At 35.3% G+C, this 23,901-nt stretch overlaps 1 protein-coding gene and 1 long non-coding RNA gene across 3 annotated transcripts; one reads left to right on the top strand and one right to left on the bottom strand.

Moving 5' to 3' along the window:
* Nucleotides 1–33: 33 nt before the first annotated feature.
* LOC113119927 (uncharacterized) lies at nucleotides 34–1,830 on the bottom strand. The gene is made up of 3 exons (XR_003294536.1): nucleotides 1,819–1,830; nucleotides 1,646–1,711; nucleotides 34–88 (listed from the first exon to the last, which is right to left on the bottom strand). It is a non-coding gene; the product is annotated as an uncharacterized LOC113119927 (long non-coding RNA).
* A 3,792-nt stretch (nucleotides 1,831–5,622) lies between these two features.
* Nucleotides 5,623–18,483, top strand: LOC113119925 (E3 ubiquitin-protein ligase TRIM21-like). 2 transcript variants are annotated; one of them, XM_026289663.1, is made up of 8 exons: nucleotides 5,623–5,834; nucleotides 6,737–6,826; nucleotides 6,952–7,112; nucleotides 7,221–7,316; nucleotides 14,084–14,317; nucleotides 15,717–15,864; nucleotides 16,451–16,477; nucleotides 16,874–18,483. In XM_026289663.1, the coding sequence occupies exons 2-8, from the start codon at nucleotides 6,760–6,762 to the stop codon at nucleotides 17,383–17,385; spliced, it is 1,245 nt and encodes a 414-aa protein (XP_026145448.1). In that variant the 5' UTR covers nucleotides 5,623–5,834; nucleotides 6,737–6,759; the 3' UTR covers nucleotides 17,386–18,483. The 2 variants fall into 2 exon arrangements, with proteins under 2 accessions (XP_026145448.1, XP_026145449.1); XM_026289664.1 differs by lacking the exon at nucleotides 6,952–7,112 and having other exon boundaries at nucleotides 5,678–5,834.
* Nucleotides 18,484–23,901: the final 5,418 nt, after the last annotated feature.

Here is a 23,901-nt window from a genome sequence, read left to right as displayed (position 1 = left end):
CTACCTTGAGTAACTCTCCGTATGTTAAATGCAGGTGTTGGGAGTTGAGGTGGTGAAGGGTGTTGCTGTCCTGCCCCATAGTCTGGTGCTAAGGGAGAGAAATTGGTATTAAATGGTTGTGACCTGTTAACCATGGTAGGCTGCGAGGCTTGCAAGTTACAGGGCCAAACAAAGGCAAATAAAAAAATCTCTTGTCATGCTGAACATGAATTTGGTAATATATCTAAATTACGGCCTATGCTCTCAATGTCAAATGCAGAAATGTTAATCCATGCATTTATGACTTCAAGGTTAGACTATTGTAATGCTATATATGGTGGTTGTTCTGCACGCTTAGTTAACAAACTACAGCTAGTCCAAAATGCAGCAGCAAGAGTTCTTACTAGAACCAGGAAGTATGACCATATTAGCCCGGTCCTGTCAACACTGCACTGGCTCCCTATCAAACATCGTATAGATTTTAAAATATTGCTTATTACTTATAAAGCCCTGAATGTTTTTGCACTTCAGTATTTGAATGAGCTCATTTTACATTATAATCCTCTATTTAATAATACCTAGAATATCAAAATCAACTGCGGGCGGCAGATCCTTTTCCTATTTGGCGCCTAAACTCTGGAATAACCTACCTAACATTGTTCGGGAGGCAGACACACTCTTGCAGTTTAAATCTAGATTAAAGACCCATCTCTTTAACCTGGCTTACACATAACATACTAATATGCTTTTAATATCCAAATCCGTTAAAGGATTTTTAGGCTGCATTAATTAGGTAAACCGGAACCGGAAACACTTCACATAACACCCTATGTACTTGCTACATCATTAGAAGAATGGCATCTACGCTAATATTTGTCTGTTTCTCTCTTGTTCCGAGGTCACCGTATCCACCAGATCCAGTCTGTGTCCAGATCAGAGGGTCACTGCAGTCACCCGGATCCAGTACGTATCCAGACCAGATGGTGGATCAGCACCTAGAAAGGACCTCTACTGCCCTGAAAGACAGCGGAGACCAGGACAACTAGAGCCCCAGATACAGATCCCCTGTAAAGACCTTGTCTCAGAGGACCATCAGGACAAGACCACAGGAAACAGATGATTCTTCTACACAATCACTTTGCTGCAGCCTGGAATTGAACTACTGGTTTCGTCTGGTCAGAGGAGATCTGACCCCCCAACTGAGCCTGGTTTCTCCCAAGGTTTTTTTCTCCATTCTGTCACTGATGAGGTTCGGTTCCTTGCCGCTGTCGCCTCTGGCTTGCTTAGTTGGGGTCACTTCATCTACAGCGATACCGTTGACTTGATTGCAAATAAATGCACATACACTATTTAAACTGAACAGAGATGACATAACTGAATTCAGTGATGAACTGCCTTTAACTATTATTTTGCATTATTGAGACACTGTTTTCCAAATGAATGTTGTTCAGTGCTTTGACGCAATGTATTTTGTTTAAAGCACTATATAAATAAAGATGATTGATTGATTGATAAACAACCTACTTCAACCCCATGAATGGATTGAAATTGAAAATCTGAGATGGTACTGCAGATGCAGTCTATTGATTTGAAAAAAAGGGGCCATTGCTGTGTTAATATAGATGGGGCCACTGTAGTCAATATTATTTCGGAGACAAGTTTTTACCTAGACAGTTTTCTCCAGGTTGAGGAGTAGTTACTCTGCTGCCTGGCACTCTGCAAGATGATGGAGCTGAAGGAATAGGTTACAAGGAGAGGGGAATATCTTTAGCACAAAGAATGTTAACCATATCTCTAATATTAAATTTGTTTTTTCGATGTTAAGATATTATTCTTTACTCTTCCAGTGCAGTTGGCTTGAGGATGAAGCTTCAAATGCACCAGGCAAGTTGGAAGGTCGTGGCATCCTCAGAGATGCAAAGTCACCATTTTCTGGCTCTTCTTCACTCTCATCAGAGTCCCAAAATGAGTAATCATTATGGTTATTGCAATCCCAAAATTTAATTCATCTTAAAATATAATTTCCCCTGGCATATTGAGGGATAATATGTCATCTCATATTTTGAAAACGTGAAATTATGGGGGTAGTGTATGGAAAAATACCAGCTTTTCGAGATAATTAAAGCAAATGGTCATCCTGAGTAATATAAGTCATAATCAGAAGTCAGTAGTCAGCTATATTTTTAGAGTTTTTAACTTGAGCTGATTGTTTAAACTGATTGATTTTATTTCTTTTCTTTTTTTTTTTTCATTTAGTGGAGGAGGGGTGTGGCCACAAAACCATCCTGGTATGGCAAGGCTACACATTTTTGTCGCAGCGCTGAAACCTCAACTGACTTCAGCTCATCAGATGCATAATTTACAACAAATATGTTCATTCTGTCAGAGATGAAGGGGTAGGTATCGAATGGAAAATTGCCGGGAAAGTTCAGTGTAAATAGCGTACACACCATTATCATTTTGGATAAGCTGAAGAGGGTGGGGCAGTGTTCTCAGAAATTCAATTCAATTCAATTCAAGTTTATTTGTATAGCGCTTTTTACAATACAATCGTTACAAAGCAACTTTACAGAAAATTATGTTTCTACAATATTTAGTAGTAGCTTATGGTGGTGACTGTCAGTTTGTGCACAAAAAATTAATACAAGATGTAGTCAGCTAGACAATGAACATTATTAATATGATTATTTAATAATTATTATATGATGCAGTCACACTTGTAGCAATATTTGTTAGTTCTGTTTGTTGATTCAAGGTTAGCATCATCTGAGGTCCTCTGAGGGTCAGCATCATCTCTTCTCAGGTGTTCTGGATCCAGACTGGAAGATTCTCATTTCTAGTCTTACTTGATCTTAGTGCTGCGTTCGACACCATAGATCATGACATACTCATAGATCGATTACAAAACTATACAGGTATTCAAGGGCAGGCTCTAAGATGGTTTAGATCCTACCTGTCCGATCGCTACCATTTTGTTTACTTAAATGGGGAGTCATCTCATTTATCATCAGTAAAATATGGAGTGCCACAAGGATCCGTCCTAGGTCCCCTTCTATTTTCAATATACATGTTGCCCCTTGGTAATATTATTAGAAAATACGGAATTAGCTTCCACTGTTATGCTGATGATACTCAGCTATATATATCAACGAGACCAGATGAAACTTCCCAATTATCTAAGCTAACAGATTGTGTTAAAAATGTAAAAGATTGGATGACAAAGAATTTTCTCCAATTAAATTCGGATAAGACGGAGATATTAATTATTGGACCAAAAAACACTACACAGAATCTTGTAGATTACAATCTGCAACTAGACGGATGTACTGTAACTTCCTCTACAGTCAGAAATCTGGGTGTTATATTAGACAGCAATTTGTCTTTTGAAAATCATATTTCCAATGTTACAAAAATTGCATTCTTCCATCTTAGAAACATTGCCAAGCTACGAAACATGTTATCTGTTTCTGATGCAGAAAAGCTAGTTCATGCATTCATGACCTCTAGACTGGACTATTGTAATGCACTTCTAGGTGGTTGTCCTGCTTCTTCAATAAACAAGCTACAGGTCGTCCAAAATGCAGCAGCGAGAGTCCTTACGAGGTCAAGAAAATATGATCATATTACCCCAATTTTACAGTCTCTGCACTGGCTACCTATTAAGTTCCGTATCAGTTACAAATTATCATTACTTACCTATAAGGCCTTAAATGGTTTAGCTCCTGCATACCTAACTAGCCTTCTACCACGTTACAACCCATCACGCACCCTAAGGTCACAAAACGCTGGACTTTTGGTAGTTCCTAGGATAGCAAAGTCCACTAAAGGAGGTAGAGCCTTCTCACATTTGGCTCCCAAACTCTGGAATAGCCTTCCTGATAATGTTCGGGGTTCAGACACACTCTCTCTGTTTAAATCTAGATTAAAAACACATCTCTTTCGCCAAGCATTCGAATAATGTATCTTTTTAATTGTGAGTGTAGTTGCATCTGATCAAAGGTGCATTTTTATTCATTAGCTTGGGTTAAACTAATTTTACTTTGTTGGATCAGCAGCTATGCTAATGATGTCTGTATTTTGTTTCTATGTTTTGCCACGGGATTCACATCCCGTGGTAACTAGGATTTACACAAGCTCCAGTCTGGATCCAGAACACCTGAGAAGAGATGATGCTGACCCTCAGAGGACCTCAGATGATGCTAACCCTGAATGAACAAACAGAACTAACAATTATTCCTAAATGTGTGACTTAATCATATAATAACTTAATTAATAATATTGATAGTTCATCGTCTAGCTGACTACGTCTTGTATTATTATTATTTTTTAGTTTTTCTAAAATCCTGTCAAATGTGCACAAACTACTAGCTACTACTAAATATTGTAGAAACATAATTTTCTGTAAAGTTGCTTTGTAACGATTTGTTTTGTAAAAAGCGCTATACAAATAAACTTGAATTGAATTGAATTGAACTGGAAGCTTGTGTAAATCCTAGTGCAAAACATAGAAACAAAATAGAGACATCATTAGCATAGCTGCTGATCCAACAAACTAAAATTAGTTTAACCCAAGCTAATGAATAAAAATGCACATTTGATCAGATGCAACTACCCTCACAATTAAAAAGATACATTATTCGAATGCTTGGCGAAAAAATGTGTTTTTAATCTAGATTTAAACAGAGAGAGTGTGTCTGAACCCCGAACATTATCAGGAAGGCTATTCCAAAGTTTGGGAGCCAAATGTGAAAAAGCTTTACCTCCTCTAGTGGACTTTGCTATCCTAGGAACGACCAAAAGTCCAGCGTTTTGTGACCTTAGGGTGCGGGATGGGTTGTAACGTGGTAGAAGGCTAGTTAGGTACACAGGAGCTAAACCATTTAGGGCCTTATAGGTAAGTAATGATAATTTGTAACTGATACGGAACATAAGTAGCCTATTGTATTTTTTTCTCAATTTTTCTAAACTAAACTATAACCCTATTGTTGAAGTTAAAAGTAACAACTGATTATATTATTTTAAAAAATATAAGTTATATCGTTACATTATTAATTACAATAAACAGTTTTATTTACATAAATGCTTTTTTAAATGTTTAATTAAACATATTTTTTGCAAAATTCTTCTCTCTAGTGTACATTTTCCTCACTAGTTTATAGACATTTAATGGTGGTGTTTTTTTTTTTAGGTCCAGGGATGAGATGGAGTGGACGGGGTTCCAGAGACAGGACAATCCAACGATGAGAATCACAAACACAAAAATGGCAGAACATGACATGAGAAACACTGAGAATGACTAACAACACTCTGACAAACACAAAACGCCAGACAGGGTAATATGAGGGGAAGGGTAATGAGTGGCAGCTGGTGATAATGAACAATTAGCAGAGACGCCCACATGAAACAATCAGTGCTGACGCAAAACATACACAACTCCACACACATAGCGCAAAACCCGAGATCACAGTTTACCAACCGTGACACCGACACTGCTTGCTGTCTGGAGACTGACTAACATCTGTATGTTATGAGATTTGTAATAATATTTATTAAATCTTAATAAATGATGCCAGTCTTTTATAAGTCTGCTGATATCTCTTCTTCAGGGGCTGATAGAAACATTAGTCCCAATAAAAACATAAACACATAAAGCCAACTCACCGAAGACAGGGACAAAGTCAAACTTGTCCATATACAGGAGGAGCTCTGACCTCACTGTAGTTTAGTGAGAGACTCAAAGTGAAACTCAGTCAACAACAATACGAACGTGTGAATCGACACGATCAACCTCCTTAAGCAAAATAATATTTATTGAGCCATTCAGAGACCCTTGAGGACACATTTTATGATCACTGGTAAGTGATGGAAATAATAAGAGAGATTTACCTTAACAGGTTTCTAGTATAATGGAAATGAAATACGTTGAACAGAACCAGGCGCTGTTTGCATAAACTGCTCAAAGTAGTCTTACAAGTTGGTACATTTTATTTATCTTTAAGACTGCTCATAACCTTTTTTTTCATGTCAGTTACAGAGAAACGTACATTGGTCTAACATGACACTGAAAAGTAAGATTGTTTACCCCTAGCTAACTGCTAGTTGGTCATATCAGTTCTTAAGACACTCTTAACATGGGTTTATGTAACATGCCCCAGGGTTTGATCATGTCACATATTTAACAACTTCAGTTGTTTACAGCACTGAAATGGCAACTACAGCAACTATAGACTATAGCGTGACTTAAACACTAGGGAAACATCAAGGACATATGACCTTTACTTCAACACAAACAAACCTGACCCTGCTATAGCGTATTAAAACAGGTCTGTCAACTCTCAGATGTTCATCCCCAAGAGGTGACTCAGGGTGTGACAGATGAAGAGACATGAATTAGACATGCTTAACAAGATTAAATAAAACTTGACCTTGCTTCAGTTTATTTTGTGGGAAGACATTTTGTCAGAAATTACAAAAAATATATTACAAAATTATTTAATATAAAAAGCAAATGTTTCCGGTGTTTGGTTTGGAAATGATTTTTTTATCCCACAAAACAAAGTATTTACTACAATTAAATACAATTAAAAGGATTACATTTGTAGCAAAAATAAATAAATAAATAAAAAATCACATTTCAACAAAATTAAATATCCATTTGCTCATTTTAAATAAACAGCATTAATTAATTAAAAAATCTGTTTGTTAGTTTGTTTGCTGATTATTTATTTATTTATTTAATTTCCCAATCCTTGCAAAGGCATGAGGCATAAGTGAAGAACAATGGCAGAATCTTCCTCAACACCACCGTACAGACGAGGAAGGAGAGGAAGTATAGAAGAACGTCCATGTAAGTCAATAACCTCCTCACTATTTATACTTTATCTTCTTGAAATCAGCAACTTTACATTCAAGCTCTACACATGTTGACTTTACACTAGAGCAGGTTATTATTGTCATCATTTCTCCATCCAGCATTCTCAGATCAGCCTGTGAGAAATCTATGTCAGAAACATGAGAGACCTCTGGAGATGTTCTGTAGAGATGATCAGCTGATTGTGTGTATAGAGTGTGCTGTGAAAGACCACATGTACCACAACACTGTTTACATAAAAGAAGAGAGTAAAAAGAAGAAGGTAGATGTTACTAACAAAACCATTTTTAAAAGCCTATCATGTGAAATCACTTTTTTTATTTTGTGAAATAAAGGAATCAATTATTATTGTGTGTTGTACTTTTTCTAGACTCAACTGATGGAGACACAGAAAAAAAACAAACAGATGATCCAGGACAGAGTCAAGAAGATTGAAGACATCAAACACTCAGCAGAAGTCAGAAAAGTGAGCAAATTCAATACAAAGTTAAATATTTATTATAGATCATTTAGTTCTGGTCCTCCAGGACTTCTGATATACAGTCAGCACTGGGGTTTTCACTGTTTTGTATCACTCTGCTTGTCAGTGTTTGTTCAGTCAGACTACCAGCCTGTGTCTTTGTCAGATGACATCAAACTACTGATTACCAGATTACATTGTGGATAGTAGCGTTTTTTGTGATGTTCTGTGGTTGTGGTGTTGTAGTTGCTGCCTTTTATCTGTAAAATGGTATGCTCGAGTTATGTAAAAAGCTGCAATAATAAGTCACATGATGGGAAAGGCTGACAACTTGAACACAAAGCAAGATTTTTCAGGCTTCCCAACTGTAAAAAAAAAAAATGAATGGACTATCAGTGTCCAATCAACAAAAAGGCCTGGGTTTTAAACATAGTTAAAGTCACCTCCCATAATCAGCTGGTAAAGATTCAAATCAGAGAGTTTAGAGAAAAGTTTAATAGAAAAATTCCGGATTATCCCAGTTAGGTGCATAAACACTTGCCAAGGTGACTTGATTATTATATAGGGTGCCTAAGAAGATCACACACCTACCATTAAGGTCTAATTAACATTTTCATAAAGGTAAGTAAAGGATTTACAGATGTGCTTGTTTTCTATTTTCTAAAGTAGCTAACATTATACCCATGTGTAGTTTTAGAATATCCATGCTATTAAACAGAACACAACCAGGAAGCAGGGGAGCAGAGATGGGTTAACATGGTCTTGCTAATACCATAAAATATAATCTATTCATCTGATACAGCGGTGTACAGTACTTGAGGTTTACTGACTAAGGGAAGTCGTGGCCTAATGGTTAGAGAGTCGGACTCCCAATCGAAAGGTTGTGAGTTCGAGTCCCGGGCCGGCAGGAATTGTGGGTGGGGGGAGTCCATGTACAGTTCTCTCTCCACCTTCAATAACACGACTGAGGTGCCCTTGAGCAAGGCACCAAACCCCCAACTGCTCCCCGGGCGCCGTATTTTATGCTTTTATGGAGTGCTCTGGGCTTTTATGGAGTTCACTGTGTGTGTGTGTGTGTGTGTGTGTGTTCACTGCTCTGTGTGTGCACTTCGGATGGGTTAAATGCAGAGCACAAATTCTGAGTATGGGTCACCATACTTGGCTGTATGGCACGTCACTTTAAATTTCACTTTCACTACGTCTTTGAATTAGACGTTAATACTGACTAGAGGTGAATACTGACTACGTTTTTGTACATAATTTTTTTTTTTTTCATATTCTTGTGAATAACAGTAAGTGGGAGCAGTTAAGGAAAACCCACTGCAGCCAGCTGAGATGATGTGGACCTGGAGAAAGTGGTCAGATTCACACTAAGTAGACATCGAAAACGGCTCTTTTACCGCCGCATGTACCGCGGCGGCGGCGGTATAAAGTGAATTTGCAGCCTTTGACCGCTGAGTGGCGCTTTAACCACAAGTTATCAAACAAGCGCATCAAAGCACATTTTCGCAAATAGACGTCAGTTTTGCCTCACTGATGTGTTACATTTAACTGCTTCAGTCACGGAAAATGAAAGAAAAACACTATAGTTTAAATATTTAATATATTTAATATTTAAAATTCACAGATGAAAGTTTGGTATTTATGAAGTTATGTGCATTTCTTTGAACGAATTCAAACAGGATAAATGTCAAGCCTGTGCCTGAGTCTGTGCTTATATTTTCTAAGCGACATGGTATTAAACCATATTTTAGATTTGACACATTTAAAAGGTGTGCAGTATTATTTATATTATATTAATTATGTGTTATATTATTCAAAAGAAATTGTGGTTTACTTTGCATCGGAGCATTAAAAGTAGTAGCCTATTTTAGGGGGGTAGGCTACATGGATTAATATGCAAAATGTCAATATTTTAATATGTCATGCCTATATTTGAATTCATATTTAAAAAAAATATTTTTTTTTCCTTTAATAAAACAAAATGCATTTTTGTTATTCGTTACCTGTCCTTTATTTTGACATAACTTATTGGGAAAAAGACATTTGTCTGTAAACTGATTAAGAAATTGTTGCATGTTTAAATGTGAAGCACTGTATAATTTCATTCCCATTATTTAGGCCTAATTTGCCTAAAACAATAAACGAATAAAATTAAACCGGCACGATCAAATCTTTGAAACTCTAAAGAATTAATAAAACGTCCTCCTTTAGTAATTGACAACTTAAGTGATTTTAAAGGGAACCTTCTTTACTTGCTTTTAAAGTAGGGTAATATCATAGGGCCTAAAAAAAAATCTTTTTTTTTTTTTTTTTTTTAGAAAGAAAAATCTGATTTATGATTTAAACCGATTTTTAAATCAACATTCAAATGACAAAGAAATTTTACAAAACAAGTTTTAATATAGTTCTTTATCATTCATTTAGCAGTCAAATTTATAACTGCAACAAGATGATTTTAAAAAACAGTACTGTTATACCTAAATGCTGGAAAGACCTTTATTTTTTATTTTTATTTTTATTTTTTATACTAGCCCATCATGCATTTAACCATCCACTCAGCTTTAAGAGCTGTTCAGATTAAAACTGGCAGCTCAGCAGTGAGTCAGTGTCATGGACGGAGGACCTGTTAATATATGTTTTAGTTTATATTTCCATCTCGTTATGCCACTGGTTTAGATTTTTTTTTTTCTTTTTTTTTTTGGACTTGTTTGTAAATGGAGCAGAAACTTTCTGTGTGTCTACACTGGACGCCAAAGTTGTCATCTGTGCCCCACAGCGAAAAGTGTGTCTAAACTCGATGACATCACACTATAGTGTAAAAATGACTGAACACAGTGTCAGAACATTTCATCATAAATAGAACGAGCATCATTTCACTGATGGGGATCGTGTCCAGTGTATCCATCACTGGTTTCTGCTGTCTTTTGTTGGATCGTTCAACTTGTGTCCGGTGTAGATCTGGCGTGCGTTTTTTTTTATTGTTTTATTTTACAGTCCTGCTTGTTTTAATGCTTTTATTAAATATCTGTATTGACTGCATGGTCATATTATCGAATTATTTACTGCCATACGACCTACAAAAGTAAAGCTTGGCGAGTCGATGAACGAGCATTGCTGCAGGTTGATTTTTGGCGGATGTGCTGTGCTTGTGTTCCCGCGGTCGTCTTCATTTCGTCAGGTGAAACGTCTCTCTCACTAGCAGCAGAGTCTGTGAGAAGCAACAACTTCCCCTCCACGTGCACTGATACCAGAAACACGCTCCGCCTTCACTCCGTGAACAAAGTATTTCAGTATGTTTGAAATGTTATGTTAGCAGATCGATTAACTTCTTCAAGATTTCAAAATCAGATAGCATGCTGATAATGTAGTAGCACTGTAAGATTACATTTGTTTGAACGCATTATTGCGAAAGTGATTGAGTGTGAATCTGTTTAAATAATGCTTTAACCCGAAAATAATCAGTAAAAGAAACAGACAAACTCTTAACATCCCGCTCGACTCTTGCAGTCATTGTAACCTTCTGATCAAGCTAAATATGTTTAACATGAATTCTTGCTGAATATGCAGTTATATGGCTGTTGGCATGAATTGTACTCATGATGGAGCACTCTTGGAGCGGGTGAAAACCACGACACTCATATTCAAGTGTTTGTGCAAAAATTATTAATGTGCATTAATGACAGGGAGGCGCCATCTCATCACTTTAATTTTTACATGATAATGAATGTTTAATTTTTTAATTAACATAATATCGTGGTGTCTCACATACATTAAAAATATATCTACAGAAAGCTTGAAATGTTTTAAATGAAAAGGAATAGTGTAATGTTTGAATGTCGGAGAGAGCCAGCACTGTGAATATAACCAAAACAACAGTCCTATATAAACCGGTTCAGCAAGTGAAAGCCACTGTCCATATGAAAGAGCAATTCACACCTTTATCTCAACCCCCACAAGCCATACATAACTATCCAAAACCCAACAACCTCCAGCTGAACAGAATTCGGTCTGTGTTTTGGCTCTGAGGAACGGTGTGTTACTGGGCTGAAACATGCCTGCACTCAGCAGCACTACTCTTTGTATTCATAATTTTCTCGCAGCCCATATTATTATTTTCACAAGACCATAATGATAATAACAAATCATCATCATTATTTTATGAAAGTCATTGTTATTTGTGATCGTGGTTGTTTGCGGAATGCTTTAAGACCAAGCGGAATCCTCTGTTACCGCCTCACAGTGCACGAGTCTCCGAGGCTTCACTGTCTGTGGTTTGACTTTACTGAATCAGATTGAGGCGAATACAACTTATTGTTCATGAGCCCAACATTTAGCAAGGCAGGAAAACATTCATTCTAATGGAAGGAAGACGTATTTCACTGAGCTAATGCTGTTAGAGAGAGAGAGAGAGAGAGAGAAAGAAACGAGTCTAGGGCTATTCTTAAACTAGGAGCTCATTATATTGAAGCACAAATCTATTTTGTGTTTCTATTTGCCTGAACTTCTTCAAGTGAGTTGCGCGACAAAAAAAACGAAAATCCAGCACTTCTCCATACTGATACTGCGACTATTCACAGTTTGTACATGTTCATTCGCTGGCATTTTTTGAATTTCTTTTTTTTCTCCCTTAAAAAACAAATGTGTCCATTCTGATGCGCAATTTTACCTTAAAGGCAATTTACCTAAAGGCTGTTGATGACTATTTGAATTGAATTCTGCCAAAGTGCGTGCTTGTATGTGTATGTTAAATGCTAATGCGAGTACGTCTGCTCATGTCTGAAAATAATATAGGAAGAAAAAAAAATCACATAAAAACATTAGGAGATAGCGTATATTTCATTAGTAGCGTATTTTTTTTTAATTGATGTAAAAAATAACATTTTACAAACTGATAAAGTTTTTATTTTATTTTACTTTTTTAATTCAGCATGTGGTGTGGGCCGCATTTGAATTTGTGACGGGCCGCGGGTTGAGAACCACTGCTGTATATCAAACATTTTTAAATAGTCCACAGCTGAGCATCGTGGGAGGCTGATCTGCGCCAGAGCACGTGAAGTGAATGTAATGAACAAAGTCATTTTCAGATGCAATGAAAAAAAAAAAAAAAAAAAACCTTGGTTAGCCTAGATTAGTCCCAAGCTCTCTGTTCTGAAGTAAAATAATTATAATTACTGTTAACCAAGAGTAACAAATTTTAACTGATTAATCGCCTATTTTCATTTGCTGAATGTTTGCTTTATTTTTTATTTTTTAAACACGCTAAAAATAAATTAAGTTTGTCAGAGGAAAAAAATATTTGAGTCATGTATTCATTTTAACGGATTAATCACCTATTTTCGTTTGCTACATGTTTTTTTTTTTAAACACGCTTAAAAATAAATATATATTTATGGCTATAAGAAAATATTTTACAACAAATCCTTTAAATTTAACAAATTTATCAGAACAAAACAATAATTAAAAATATATAATTCTAATGGATAAATACAATTGCAGTATATAATAATATAGGCTTAGTAATAAAAAAATAAATAATAATAATTTAAAGCTAAGCATAAGGTAAGCTTGGGCTCTCAATCAGGAGAAATCCAAACGTTTCCATATTCGTGATGTTGCCCATTTGAAGCTTAATTATTATTCATGAGGTAAATAGGCTGTGTGCATTTCAGTATCAAAGGAAAAAAAAAATATGTCAAAGTGCTCACGCCAAATGTCTGGTGAACGACTGCTTTTTCCAGTGAATATGTGCGCGAGGCACCAGCGGTCAAACAGCTGAAACAAATAATGCTTAATTTTTGGTCACACATAAGGCATAATTCAAAAATGCAAAGTGTTGGTAGTTTGAAAAATCAAGAATAATAACAGAGTTAATACTAATTATTGCTAAATGCTGGACCGGTCCCAATTCGCTCTGCATATGGAGCCTGAAGATTTTTTTAAACCAAGAATGAACCGAAATGAAAATGAAATTAAAACATTTAGCTTTAAATTTAGCTATACATTTAGCTTTAAATATAAGGCCTATGTATATATATATATATATATATATATATATATATATATATATATATATATATATATATATATATATATACATAGGCCTTATATTTATTTACTGTTTAATAAAAATAAGCCTAAGACTATCCTACATTTTAAAAATTAACAAATTGTAAAAAATGTTATGTTCTTTTTTAAAAAATGTTACAATGTTATATCATAATGTTAATGTTGTTTTACTTACTGCTATCTCATTTTATAATTACATTCATTTTGCAATCCATCCCTTTGCGCCACCTGGCGGTAGTTTCGCGAATGATTTCAACATGAGACTGAATTATGCGGCGGTAAGGCCCAGATAGGCTGGCCACCTACTGTAGTAGGCTAGAGGAAGGGGTCAGGGACACACTAGAGGAAGGGGTCAGGGACACACTGAAGACACACTTTTTGCAGTTGGAGCACATACAGACAAGGCCACTGAAAAGACACAAAAAGTCTAAAATTCAAGTTAATTTATAGTAACTTCACAATAGGAGTCCTGCTGTTGGTCTGAATATTGACATGGCTGTGATTAACTGCTCACTAAAGAAATAGCACATCTGTTTTCACTAAGACACATGATTTGAGGAATCGTTGAGTGTTAACAATGCAGGATCAAGTTTAAGTTTGGTTTTTGAAAACACCCTAAATAAACTTTGGTATGGACAATAATAACACAAATTCTTGCCTTAGCAAACACGGCTAATAATTTTTTGATTGATTTGATTGAATAGAGAAAAACAGAGAAGAAGAAAGCTACCAGTGTTGAGCTCTTTACTGATCTCATCCGCTCCATTGAGAGATGTCAGACTGAACTACTGGAGATGATGGAGGAGCAGCAGAAAGCAGCAGAGAAACAGGAGCAAGAGCTCATTAAAGATCTGGAGCAGGAGATCACTGAGCTAAAGATGAGAAACACTGAGCTGGAGAAGCTCTCACACACTGAAGATCACCTCCACCTTCTACAGGTCTGTCCACATCTCTCTGATTCAATTCAGTACATTTCAATTCAATTCAGTTCTGTTTATTTTGGTCCTTATAGACAACTCTTCACAAAAAATAAATAAAAAAATAAATAACATAATTTCCAAAAAAAGGTATAGGCAGAAGCTTTTTTTAAATTAAGCCTACCCTTTGTACATATTTAATTGATGCACGTCACTTTGTCACTAAATTTGATAATACAAGATAAAAAAAGTTACATAATACAATTCCAAAAATATACATACTTAATTACAAACATACATAATTACAGAAATACAAATTCCAACCATTACTTCAATATGCTAAATAACTTACAAGTTACAATTACTTACACAATTTATTGATAAAGAGTCATATAAATAATTAACACCATGTTTTTATACATTTTCTTAAATTTACAAAGTGAATTGCATAATTCCTTATCACAGTTATTCCATATACTTAACCCTTTGACAGATATACACATATTTTAGCATTAGTTCTTGCACTTACTTTTTTAAACATATAAATTCCTCTTAGTTTATTCTGACTTTCTCTTATTTTGAACTGCCTCTGAATACAATTTGGAAGTAAATTATTGTAAACTTGGTACATTACATGTGCTGTATATAATTATATATATATATAAAATACAATTTGCTTGTTGGTTCTTAATAATCAACCTGTTTATAAGTGTTTTCTAATCATTAATACCTTCATGAGCAGTCATCTCAATTTCAAAAAGAGTTTCAAAAGACCTGAACTGACCCTATTTACACATCTTTACTATTCATTTATTTATCATTTGTTTCATGTTTTTGCAGTAGCCAATATAAAGTAGAAACTATTCATAATTTATAAATGTTTATAAATTATTCCTAATCATTGGTGATTTTTAACTAATGTAATAAAATTTATGTAAAGGGTGGCTGGTTAAGATGCTTGCTAAATACATAACAGATTGTAATTTTGGTGCAAAAAAATGTTTTTGTTGCCTCAAAAAAAATCACATTAGTATACTACTGTGCTTTAAATCATTAAACATGATATTTTTTGAATCATACATAAACAGGGAGAAACATTTTTTTTTAAACAAAATACTTGTTCATTTATCAGAACAATGTAATCAAAACAGACTGAACTGTTCCCTTATAATACTTAAATTGACTCCTGTACACTCATATGGAATTGAAAGTTTAATGACATTCATAAGCATTTCACTTACATGATGTTTAATACGTTTATTAACAAACACATTATCTCACGTTTATATATTTATATATTAAATAATGATCCACAAAAAATTATTTGTTAATGTTTTATTAATGAAAGTTATTATTAAGCGTTATCATTAATAACATAACACTCCCCATGCTGAAGGATTTTTCCTCTCTCCTGCTGTAGATTTCCTCATCCCTGGACAGCTTTACAAAAACTAGGAGTGACAGGAACTTGCCAGAGATCAGAATGAAGGCAGATGAGAGTCTGGAGCCTCTGAGCAGAACTCTGACTCAACTGCACGATACTCTTCGTGAGGAACTCACGCAAACTGGTGCGTCAATACATGATAAGATAAATACACAATGTTGTACACAATTATTTAAACTTAAATGGGTTATGACACAAGAAATATATATATATTTTTTTTTTAACGAGAGAGGAGTTAATTAAGTCAAGTGCAGAGAGGTTTTCAGATCACGTCAGACATTTCAGTAACACTTCTAAACTATAGCGGTTTGACAGTGAAACTGAAGGACTGGCCATTATAGTGTAGGAGGATTCATGATTTTATATGCACAGCCTGCCGGCCAATCAACACTCATCTGACATCATCAGTAAGAGCAGAGTGTGAAGACTGAATTAGCAGAACAGTAACACAACTATACAAAAAATACTGAAATCCATTCAACAAAGTGAGACATTTCAAAAGATGACCAATTGTTGGTGCACGTCCTGCCCAACTAAAGGACAGCAATTCTTTGTGATCGACAGCCATGCTAGGGTAATGTCAGCATACAAACTTGATGGATGAACCATATCCAATAGGATTTAACAATGCAAGAGAAATACAAAGCTTGTCTAATTCCACACACAAAACATCTCAAAGATCTAATAATGTGTTATTGTCTTGTTTCTAGAAGTGAAGCTAAAGCAGCACTATGCAGGTACAGTGTGCTCTCTGCACTCATTTACATTCATATACTCAGAGCTTTATCACTGCACAACAATTTCATTAAAAAACTGAATCAACTATTAAAACAACATCACAAAACATCAAATGTTTTTTCAGTTTTGATAATCACTGTGACTGTATTGTCTACATTTGTTTATTCTTATGAATTTTTTTTTTTTTTAATGAAGTGAAACCAGATTTGGCTTTAATCATTATTAAATTACCTATTTTATTTTGTTGTTTTATATTTCTCTTTGCTCTTTTCCTCACCATGAATATAGCTGTGGTAGTTGACATTAAATTATAAACAATTAATCAATCAATCAATAGATCAGTCATTACAAAATATCTATTTTAAGGTGGTGATTCATATTCTCTGTTTTCTCAGTGGATGTGACTCTGGATCCTGACACAGCTCATCCAAACCTCATCCTGTCTGATGATGGAAAACAAGTGAGACATGGAAACACTGAGCAGAAACTAGCAGACAACCCAGAGAGATTTGATACATGTCCTTGTGTCCTGGGAAAGGAGGGATTCTCCTCAGGGAAGTTTTATTTTGAGGTGCAGGTGAAAGGAAAGACTGACTGGACTTTAGGAGTGGCCAGAGAATCTGTTTACAGGAAGGGAAAGATCACACTGAATCCTGGGGATGGATACTGGACTGTGGACCCCTCCATCTCCCGGTGTCTGAGTGACACAACGCAGCGGATCGGTGTGTTTGTGAATTATGAGGAAGGTCTGGTCTCCTTTCATGATGTGGAGTCCAGCTCTCTCATCCACTCTTTCACTCGTCAGGCATTCACTGACAAACTCTATCCATATTTTAACCCAGGCTTCAATAATGGAGGTCAGAACTCAGCCCCACTGATCATCACATCAGTCAGTTACAATAAATAAATTTCCACCACTTGTATAAAATACTGGATAAATATTTTTTTTATAATTAAAAATCAAAATGTATTAATTATGCATGTTATTGGGTCTGGTATGTACTGTGTGCTTTAAAAACAACATATATGAACAGTTAATCCTTCGAATAGTAGCGCTATAATCTTTTATATTTTTACGTACAAATATTGCTTACTTTCGAATATTCAATAAATTATTTTATTGCACAAAATGTTCTGTGATAGTGGTAGGGCCTTTCGTCTGAGATTAGATAAAAATACCTTAATATAAAACTTTGATTTCCATATTTGTGGTATATACCACAGTACTTCAAGGTACCAAAAAAATACCAAATCACAGTTTTTGTTTGAAGTGTCAAATCCACTGATGTGCCCACTGACTTTGAGAGTCATGGGAAATAATCCTGACGTGTGTTATGCGTTTCTTTTTTGGTTCACTATAGGTTATATATAAACACTGAGATTAATCTGATAGAAACATCAGGCTCAATACAAACTGATACACATGAACGCAAGTATCTGTATTTTACTGGAGTAGTTTTAATTTGAGTAATTTACTTCACTACATTCCAAACTATAAGATTATACTTTTTACTTCACTACATTTCATATCGTTTCTCCTTATAGTACTGTAATATATCATGTGCTCTGACAAGCAGAAGCGGTTTCTGATTCATGAACGAACTGGGCCTTTTCAATTAACCTTTTAAATCAGTTTGCAAATCGCACCAAACGACTCGTTTACGAATTAGAATGATCAGCCCAGAGTGCAGTCTGGACGATGGGGCAGGGCGACACGTTGGGGCGGAGCGACACGTGTCGCCCCGCCCACCTCAGCGGTTATTGGTTTATGATTAAGATGAGCTTATTGGTGTACAGATGAGTGACGATTTTACAGCTTATTGGTATAGAGAATTATGACGCTGTGAGCAGGATTGGAAAGCGGAAGTAGACACTCAGATTAATAAACTTTTTATATAAATTAAAAAGCGAATATAAATGTTGTGTTTTTGCATTTATTGTTGCGTTTACACAACACCCCGTATAAATACAAAGAGTTTTGGATTACGACGAACAGAATAGAAATAAATGGTCCACTCCCTCAACGGCTGTAGACGCTACCTCGGCATTACTCGCTGGTTTGAAAATGACACGGCATTATAATCAGGGTTCTAAATTAACTTTTTTTTATCACCAGCCAATGTGGCTAGTAACTTTCTAAAGTTACCAGCCAATCAGAATTTCCACTAGCCATTTTTTTTCCCGGTAAAAATAACAAATTATGAGTGCCACTAAATGCATTTGATCATTTTATTAACATTGTTGGCATGAAAAACATCAGTTTATAAACCGTACTCACGAATTCATAAACTGTTACCTTGGTTTAACAAATTGTGCCCACGAATTTCCAATCCGTGCGCTCAGTTTTTGTAAACCGTACCCTCGGTTTTTGAATCCGTACCCACAAATTCATAATCCGTGCGCACACTTTCGCAATACGTTCCCACGGATCTGTAAACCGTACTCACGGATTCATGCAGCAAGCTCCTGTTAACATACAGTTTTATTGACTATTATTATGTGGAATAGGTTTAATAATAATAAAGGAATAATCTTATAATAGCAACTGATTATTATTGTAAAATAAACCTGGCATTGTGACTAACTCTGGAGTAAATTTTTTCCTGTTTTTTCCTGTTCCTGTTGTAAATTGTTTTGGATAAAAGATTCTTATGCATAACCTGTATAATAATATATAATAATGATAAAAATAAAAATAAAGTTATTTTTATCATTTTAATTTGTATCATTTGAATTCATGAATTGCTTTATTTTTAAATAAACATTGACAGTTTTGTAAATGCTTGTCTACAATTCTTTCTTAACATGCATGAAGACTTATTTTTCTGATTTTATTATACTAAGCTCCATCCACCCCACCTGCCTGAGTTAGATGCATGTTTCACTGTTAATGTTATTAATAAATAATGAGGCCGAAAATAACATTGCATTCAGTTAGAGAGAAAAGGAATGAAAACATAACCGGCATATTATTTGTTTTGTATTGCTTTTTACCCTTATTTTCTTTTTAGCGTTTTTTTTTTTTTTTTGGTCATAAAACACAGGCGGCTGTGTCTTATCCTATTGGTGATTAATATAATAATCACTATTAAAATAAACGCTAAAAAGAAGACTATTTGTGAATGCTGATCGTGGACTCATTGGATACTATGAAAAATAATGTTTAATAAACAGAAATGAATCTGCCGGTGGGGGCGGAGCTACAAATGCGTGTCAGTTTACAAATACAAATCCGAGGGAACGGATTGTGAAAGTGTGCGCACGCAAGGGCGTAACTTTGGGTCTACCATTGGGGGGGTTAAACTTGCGGCGTATTTATTAATTAATTTATTGAATAATTTTCTTGTGTAAATGTAACATTCTAATTTGCATAATTTAATTATGCACCCCCCCCCCCCCCAAAAAAAAAAAAAAAAAACGGGTGACTCTATTGGAGAAAACATCAACTTAAGTTACAATACAGTGACATTGGTTCTACACAGTCCCTGGCACCCTCTGGCTTTACCTCACAGGACACTGGCAAACCAACATCTAGCCAGCCAACTCCAGTCAACAAAACAGCATAATAACAAAAACAAAAACAACAGCATTAAAAACTTTCAAATAGAGAAAATGAAAGTGCAATTATATTATCACTTTGCATGAAATAAGACTCAAAAGTAGATTAAAAAAAATAATAATAATTGTGTTTGCATTTAGCCTCTGATAACATCAAATTCAGAAACTGAGAAAATACAAGTGTGGACTGACGGTAACCTTAGTTGTGCTTTGATTCATTTTGTCACTTTGCAAACTCCATGCAAAAAAAAAAAACAAAAAAAAAAAAACGACAAAATTATATATATATATTATAATTATAATATATTATAATCATCTCAAATTGAACCGGAGGTGGTAAATTCCTAATAACAATTTAATTTTAATAAGATAGATACCTAAAATACGTTGCGCATACAACTCAATTAACGCGATCATTATAAAGGTGTTTGAACAACAAAACACATCCACTTGCACATATTTGACAATCGGAATATCAGATATATCCTGCTATAGCTAACAAATTTGTGAAATTAGAATAAAAAAGGAAATAAAAGCAGATCATCAGTCATCAGCGCTAACAAGCAATGAATGATTCGTCTCCATGGGAACCATAAAGCGATACTACGATCAATAACGGTTGCCTTGAAAAACTTTTAAACTTACGTGTGAAAAGGTTAAGTAAGGCCTACATTTAAATGTGTCTTTGTTTTGTTTTGAGTGTATGGTCAATAAATAAAGTAATTAGAAAAAAGTGGGCTCAAAACATGTTTGTCATGTATCTACTCCCCACCCTTTGAGAAACGCTCTGCTAACTTAACAGCCAATTTAGCGGGGTACCTCCGTTTGGTCAGGATTTTCTTTTCCTTTTTTTTTTTTTTTTGGCTGGTGTCGACAAACAATGAAAAATTGTTGTCTGGCTGCCTTTCAGTGTCCTTTTCATTTTACCGTCAGCTTTTTCCACCCATTCATCCCAGGGACTGCGCAAAATAGTGAACAAACTTGGTAGAGAAAGCCGGTTGGATAATACCAAGTAGTCGGTTCCGGGGGCGGGGGATACATTACAGATTCTTTAAAATATGATACTATCTTTATTGCTGGCAAATGAAATTAATAAAGAAAACGAACAAAAGTATTTATTCTGAATATTTCATATTATTTTAATCTGAATGGTTTGATGATATTGGGGGGGTTATATTAGTTGGATCTGATTTTTGGGGGGGTCATGACCCCCCTAACCCCCCTGCAAATTACGCGCATGTGGATTATGAATTCTTGGGTACAGATTTAAAAAACCGAGGGTACGGTTTACAAAATCTGAGCGCACGGATTGGGAATTCGTGGGCACGGTTTGTTAATCCGTGGGTACAATTTGTTAAACCGAGGGAACAGTTTATGAATTTGTGAGTACGGTTTATAAACTGAGTGGACGGATTGCAAAACCGTCGTCACGGATTGATTTTTTTTCTCCTACAGGTGACGTGCGGGGCTCTCCAATATCCTCATCCCCTGCCTCGTTCCTCTTTTCAGCCCCAGAAATCTGTCCCAACCACCGCCACATTTAGTTTAATCTTATTTTTTTTCTTTAATAGCTAACTCCCTCCTCTTTCAGTCTATGCTCCCTGCTCTGGCTCCATTCATTCTTCTTCCTTGTGTTTTCTGATGGACGCTATTCGTTTCCATGTTTTTTCGCGCTGGTTTCACAGCAAACTGCGTGCAGCCAATGAGCATATGAAACGTCATCACGTAGCATTACAGCACAGTGTTCGTGGGAAATGTAGGAAGTGCTGCCAGGGGGATAAATGACCAAGAACAGAACCTCATGTCATGCATCACCAGCCAAACTGGCTAGTAAGTTTTAACACCTGCCAAAATGAATTTTAACCCGCATTTTGCGGGTTGGCGGGTGTTAATTTAGAACCCTGATTATATTGCGAAGCATGGTTATGTAGATAGTCATGGAGTACCTTGATTTATATATTCAAATTATATATACACATGTGTAACAAATTTTCACCCGTCTCTAAAATATGGTGTTTTTATAATTACAGCACATGGTAATTAATATTCCAACAAATATTTTTACTACAATTAATCCATGGTTACTTTTGGCAAGGAAGGAACTATAGAGATTCTAAAGCACTTGCCCAAAAACACTCGTCACTGTTAATTGTTTTCTGAACTGCACTACTGAAAACCTCATTAATCCTGAATTTAGTTACCCTTTTCTATATAAAAACATAATACATTTAATCACCCCTTTAAACACTTTATAAAATCATTGGTAATTGAAATAAATATTGCACCGAATTGTCACAACTAAATTAAAAATTCATTATGAGCAATGCGTAGCAAATGATGTCACCATCAAGTATGAGAAACCTTAAAGAATGGTAGACTGATGTAAATGACTGAAACCTGTTGTCATGCACGTGCTTGCCATAGCTTTTTTATTAAAACATTATACACTGCAAAGTTTAACTTTAAATGAAATCAATTAATACATCAAAACCAGTTGATTTCAGTTCATTCTCTATTTCCCTTCAATTAACTTAACACACAAATGTGTTTCATGCCACAAAAAAAAAAAAAAAAAACCTGTCCTTGAAACAAAATCCTGTGTACACAAAAGCCCAGAAGATCACCATGCCGGCCTCTTCCCTGTACCCTGGTGGGTTCAACTTGAAAAGGGCTCTGCACTGCAAGCATTCCCTGATGCTGTACATCCCTCTGAACTCGTTAGACAGGAGGACAATTCTTCCAGTTGGCCACAACTTAGTGTAAAGACAAAATACAGGAAAGATAATTTAAAAAAAAAGTTTAACAGCCTCGTGCTACGAAATTCAATTGAAGAATGAGCATTAAACAGGGGGAAATCTTACTGTCTAGCCAGGCAAAGTGTGCCGCTTTCCGAAAAACTTCTTGAGTGAGCACATCCCTAAACCATCTGCAAACCTGAGAAAGTGTCAAATATGCAGTCACCCGCCGACAAAATAACTTCCCTGAGGATTTCCAGGGGAAGATATTGAATCAAAAAACATACATAGGTTTATTTATACATGTATATAAAAGTTATTAAACATTATATAAACACTGACTACAGACAACCCTGCTTTAAACAAACTCTATAGATTGTTGTCACAACTGCATACTCATTTTATGATACCACTAATAAAATGTTAATATATACAGTACTGTGCAGAAGTATTAGGCATGTTAGTATTTTCACATTGAAAAAAATAGTTTTAAGGCAATTATTTATATCTTTTGCTGTAGTGTGTCAGTAGGATATATTAGTTTACATTTCCACACATTCATTTTGCCATTAATTGTAATAATCCAGTGAGATATTTGTATATATTTGTATGCATGATCCACATTAAGATTTTACATTTAATATAAATATTTCTGTCTTATATGGTGAACAAAATCCACATTAGATCGCAAACAGAAGTTATTTCAAACACTCGCTGCTGTCTGAAAATGAATTAAGCTGAAATGTTTTTAAATGTCTTTGATGCTGATGTTAACTGATAGCTATATATGAAATAATCCACGGTGCTGACCAATATAGTAATTGTACATAATCCCAATTTCATATCTGAACAACTATGTAGCTGTAATAACTAAAATACCTCTGCATGTACACACATGTAATTATTAGTTCTTAATGAATGTCCTGTATGTGCACAAATAACCTGCTTTGCTGGACTCTGCCTGAAGACATTGTCTTTTGAATGGTGAAGTTCCTCCCCTCAGTGGTTGAGCTCTAAAAGAACAAATATCAAGAGGTAGGTATATTGCTAGATATAGTAGAGAGTAATGTTTCATGTAGCAACATTCAAACAGCTACATACATTTGCGGAGTAAAGCTGTCCAGGAGAAC

This window comes from Carassius auratus, chromosome 19, assembly GCF_003368295.1.
Source record: "Carassius auratus strain Wakin chromosome 19, ASM336829v1, whole genome shotgun sequence".
NCBI lineage: Eukaryota > Metazoa > Chordata > Actinopteri > Cypriniformes > Cyprinidae > Carassius > Carassius auratus.
Note: the sequence above shows the minus strand (reverse complement) of the source record. Positions and strands in the feature narration are given on the sequence as shown.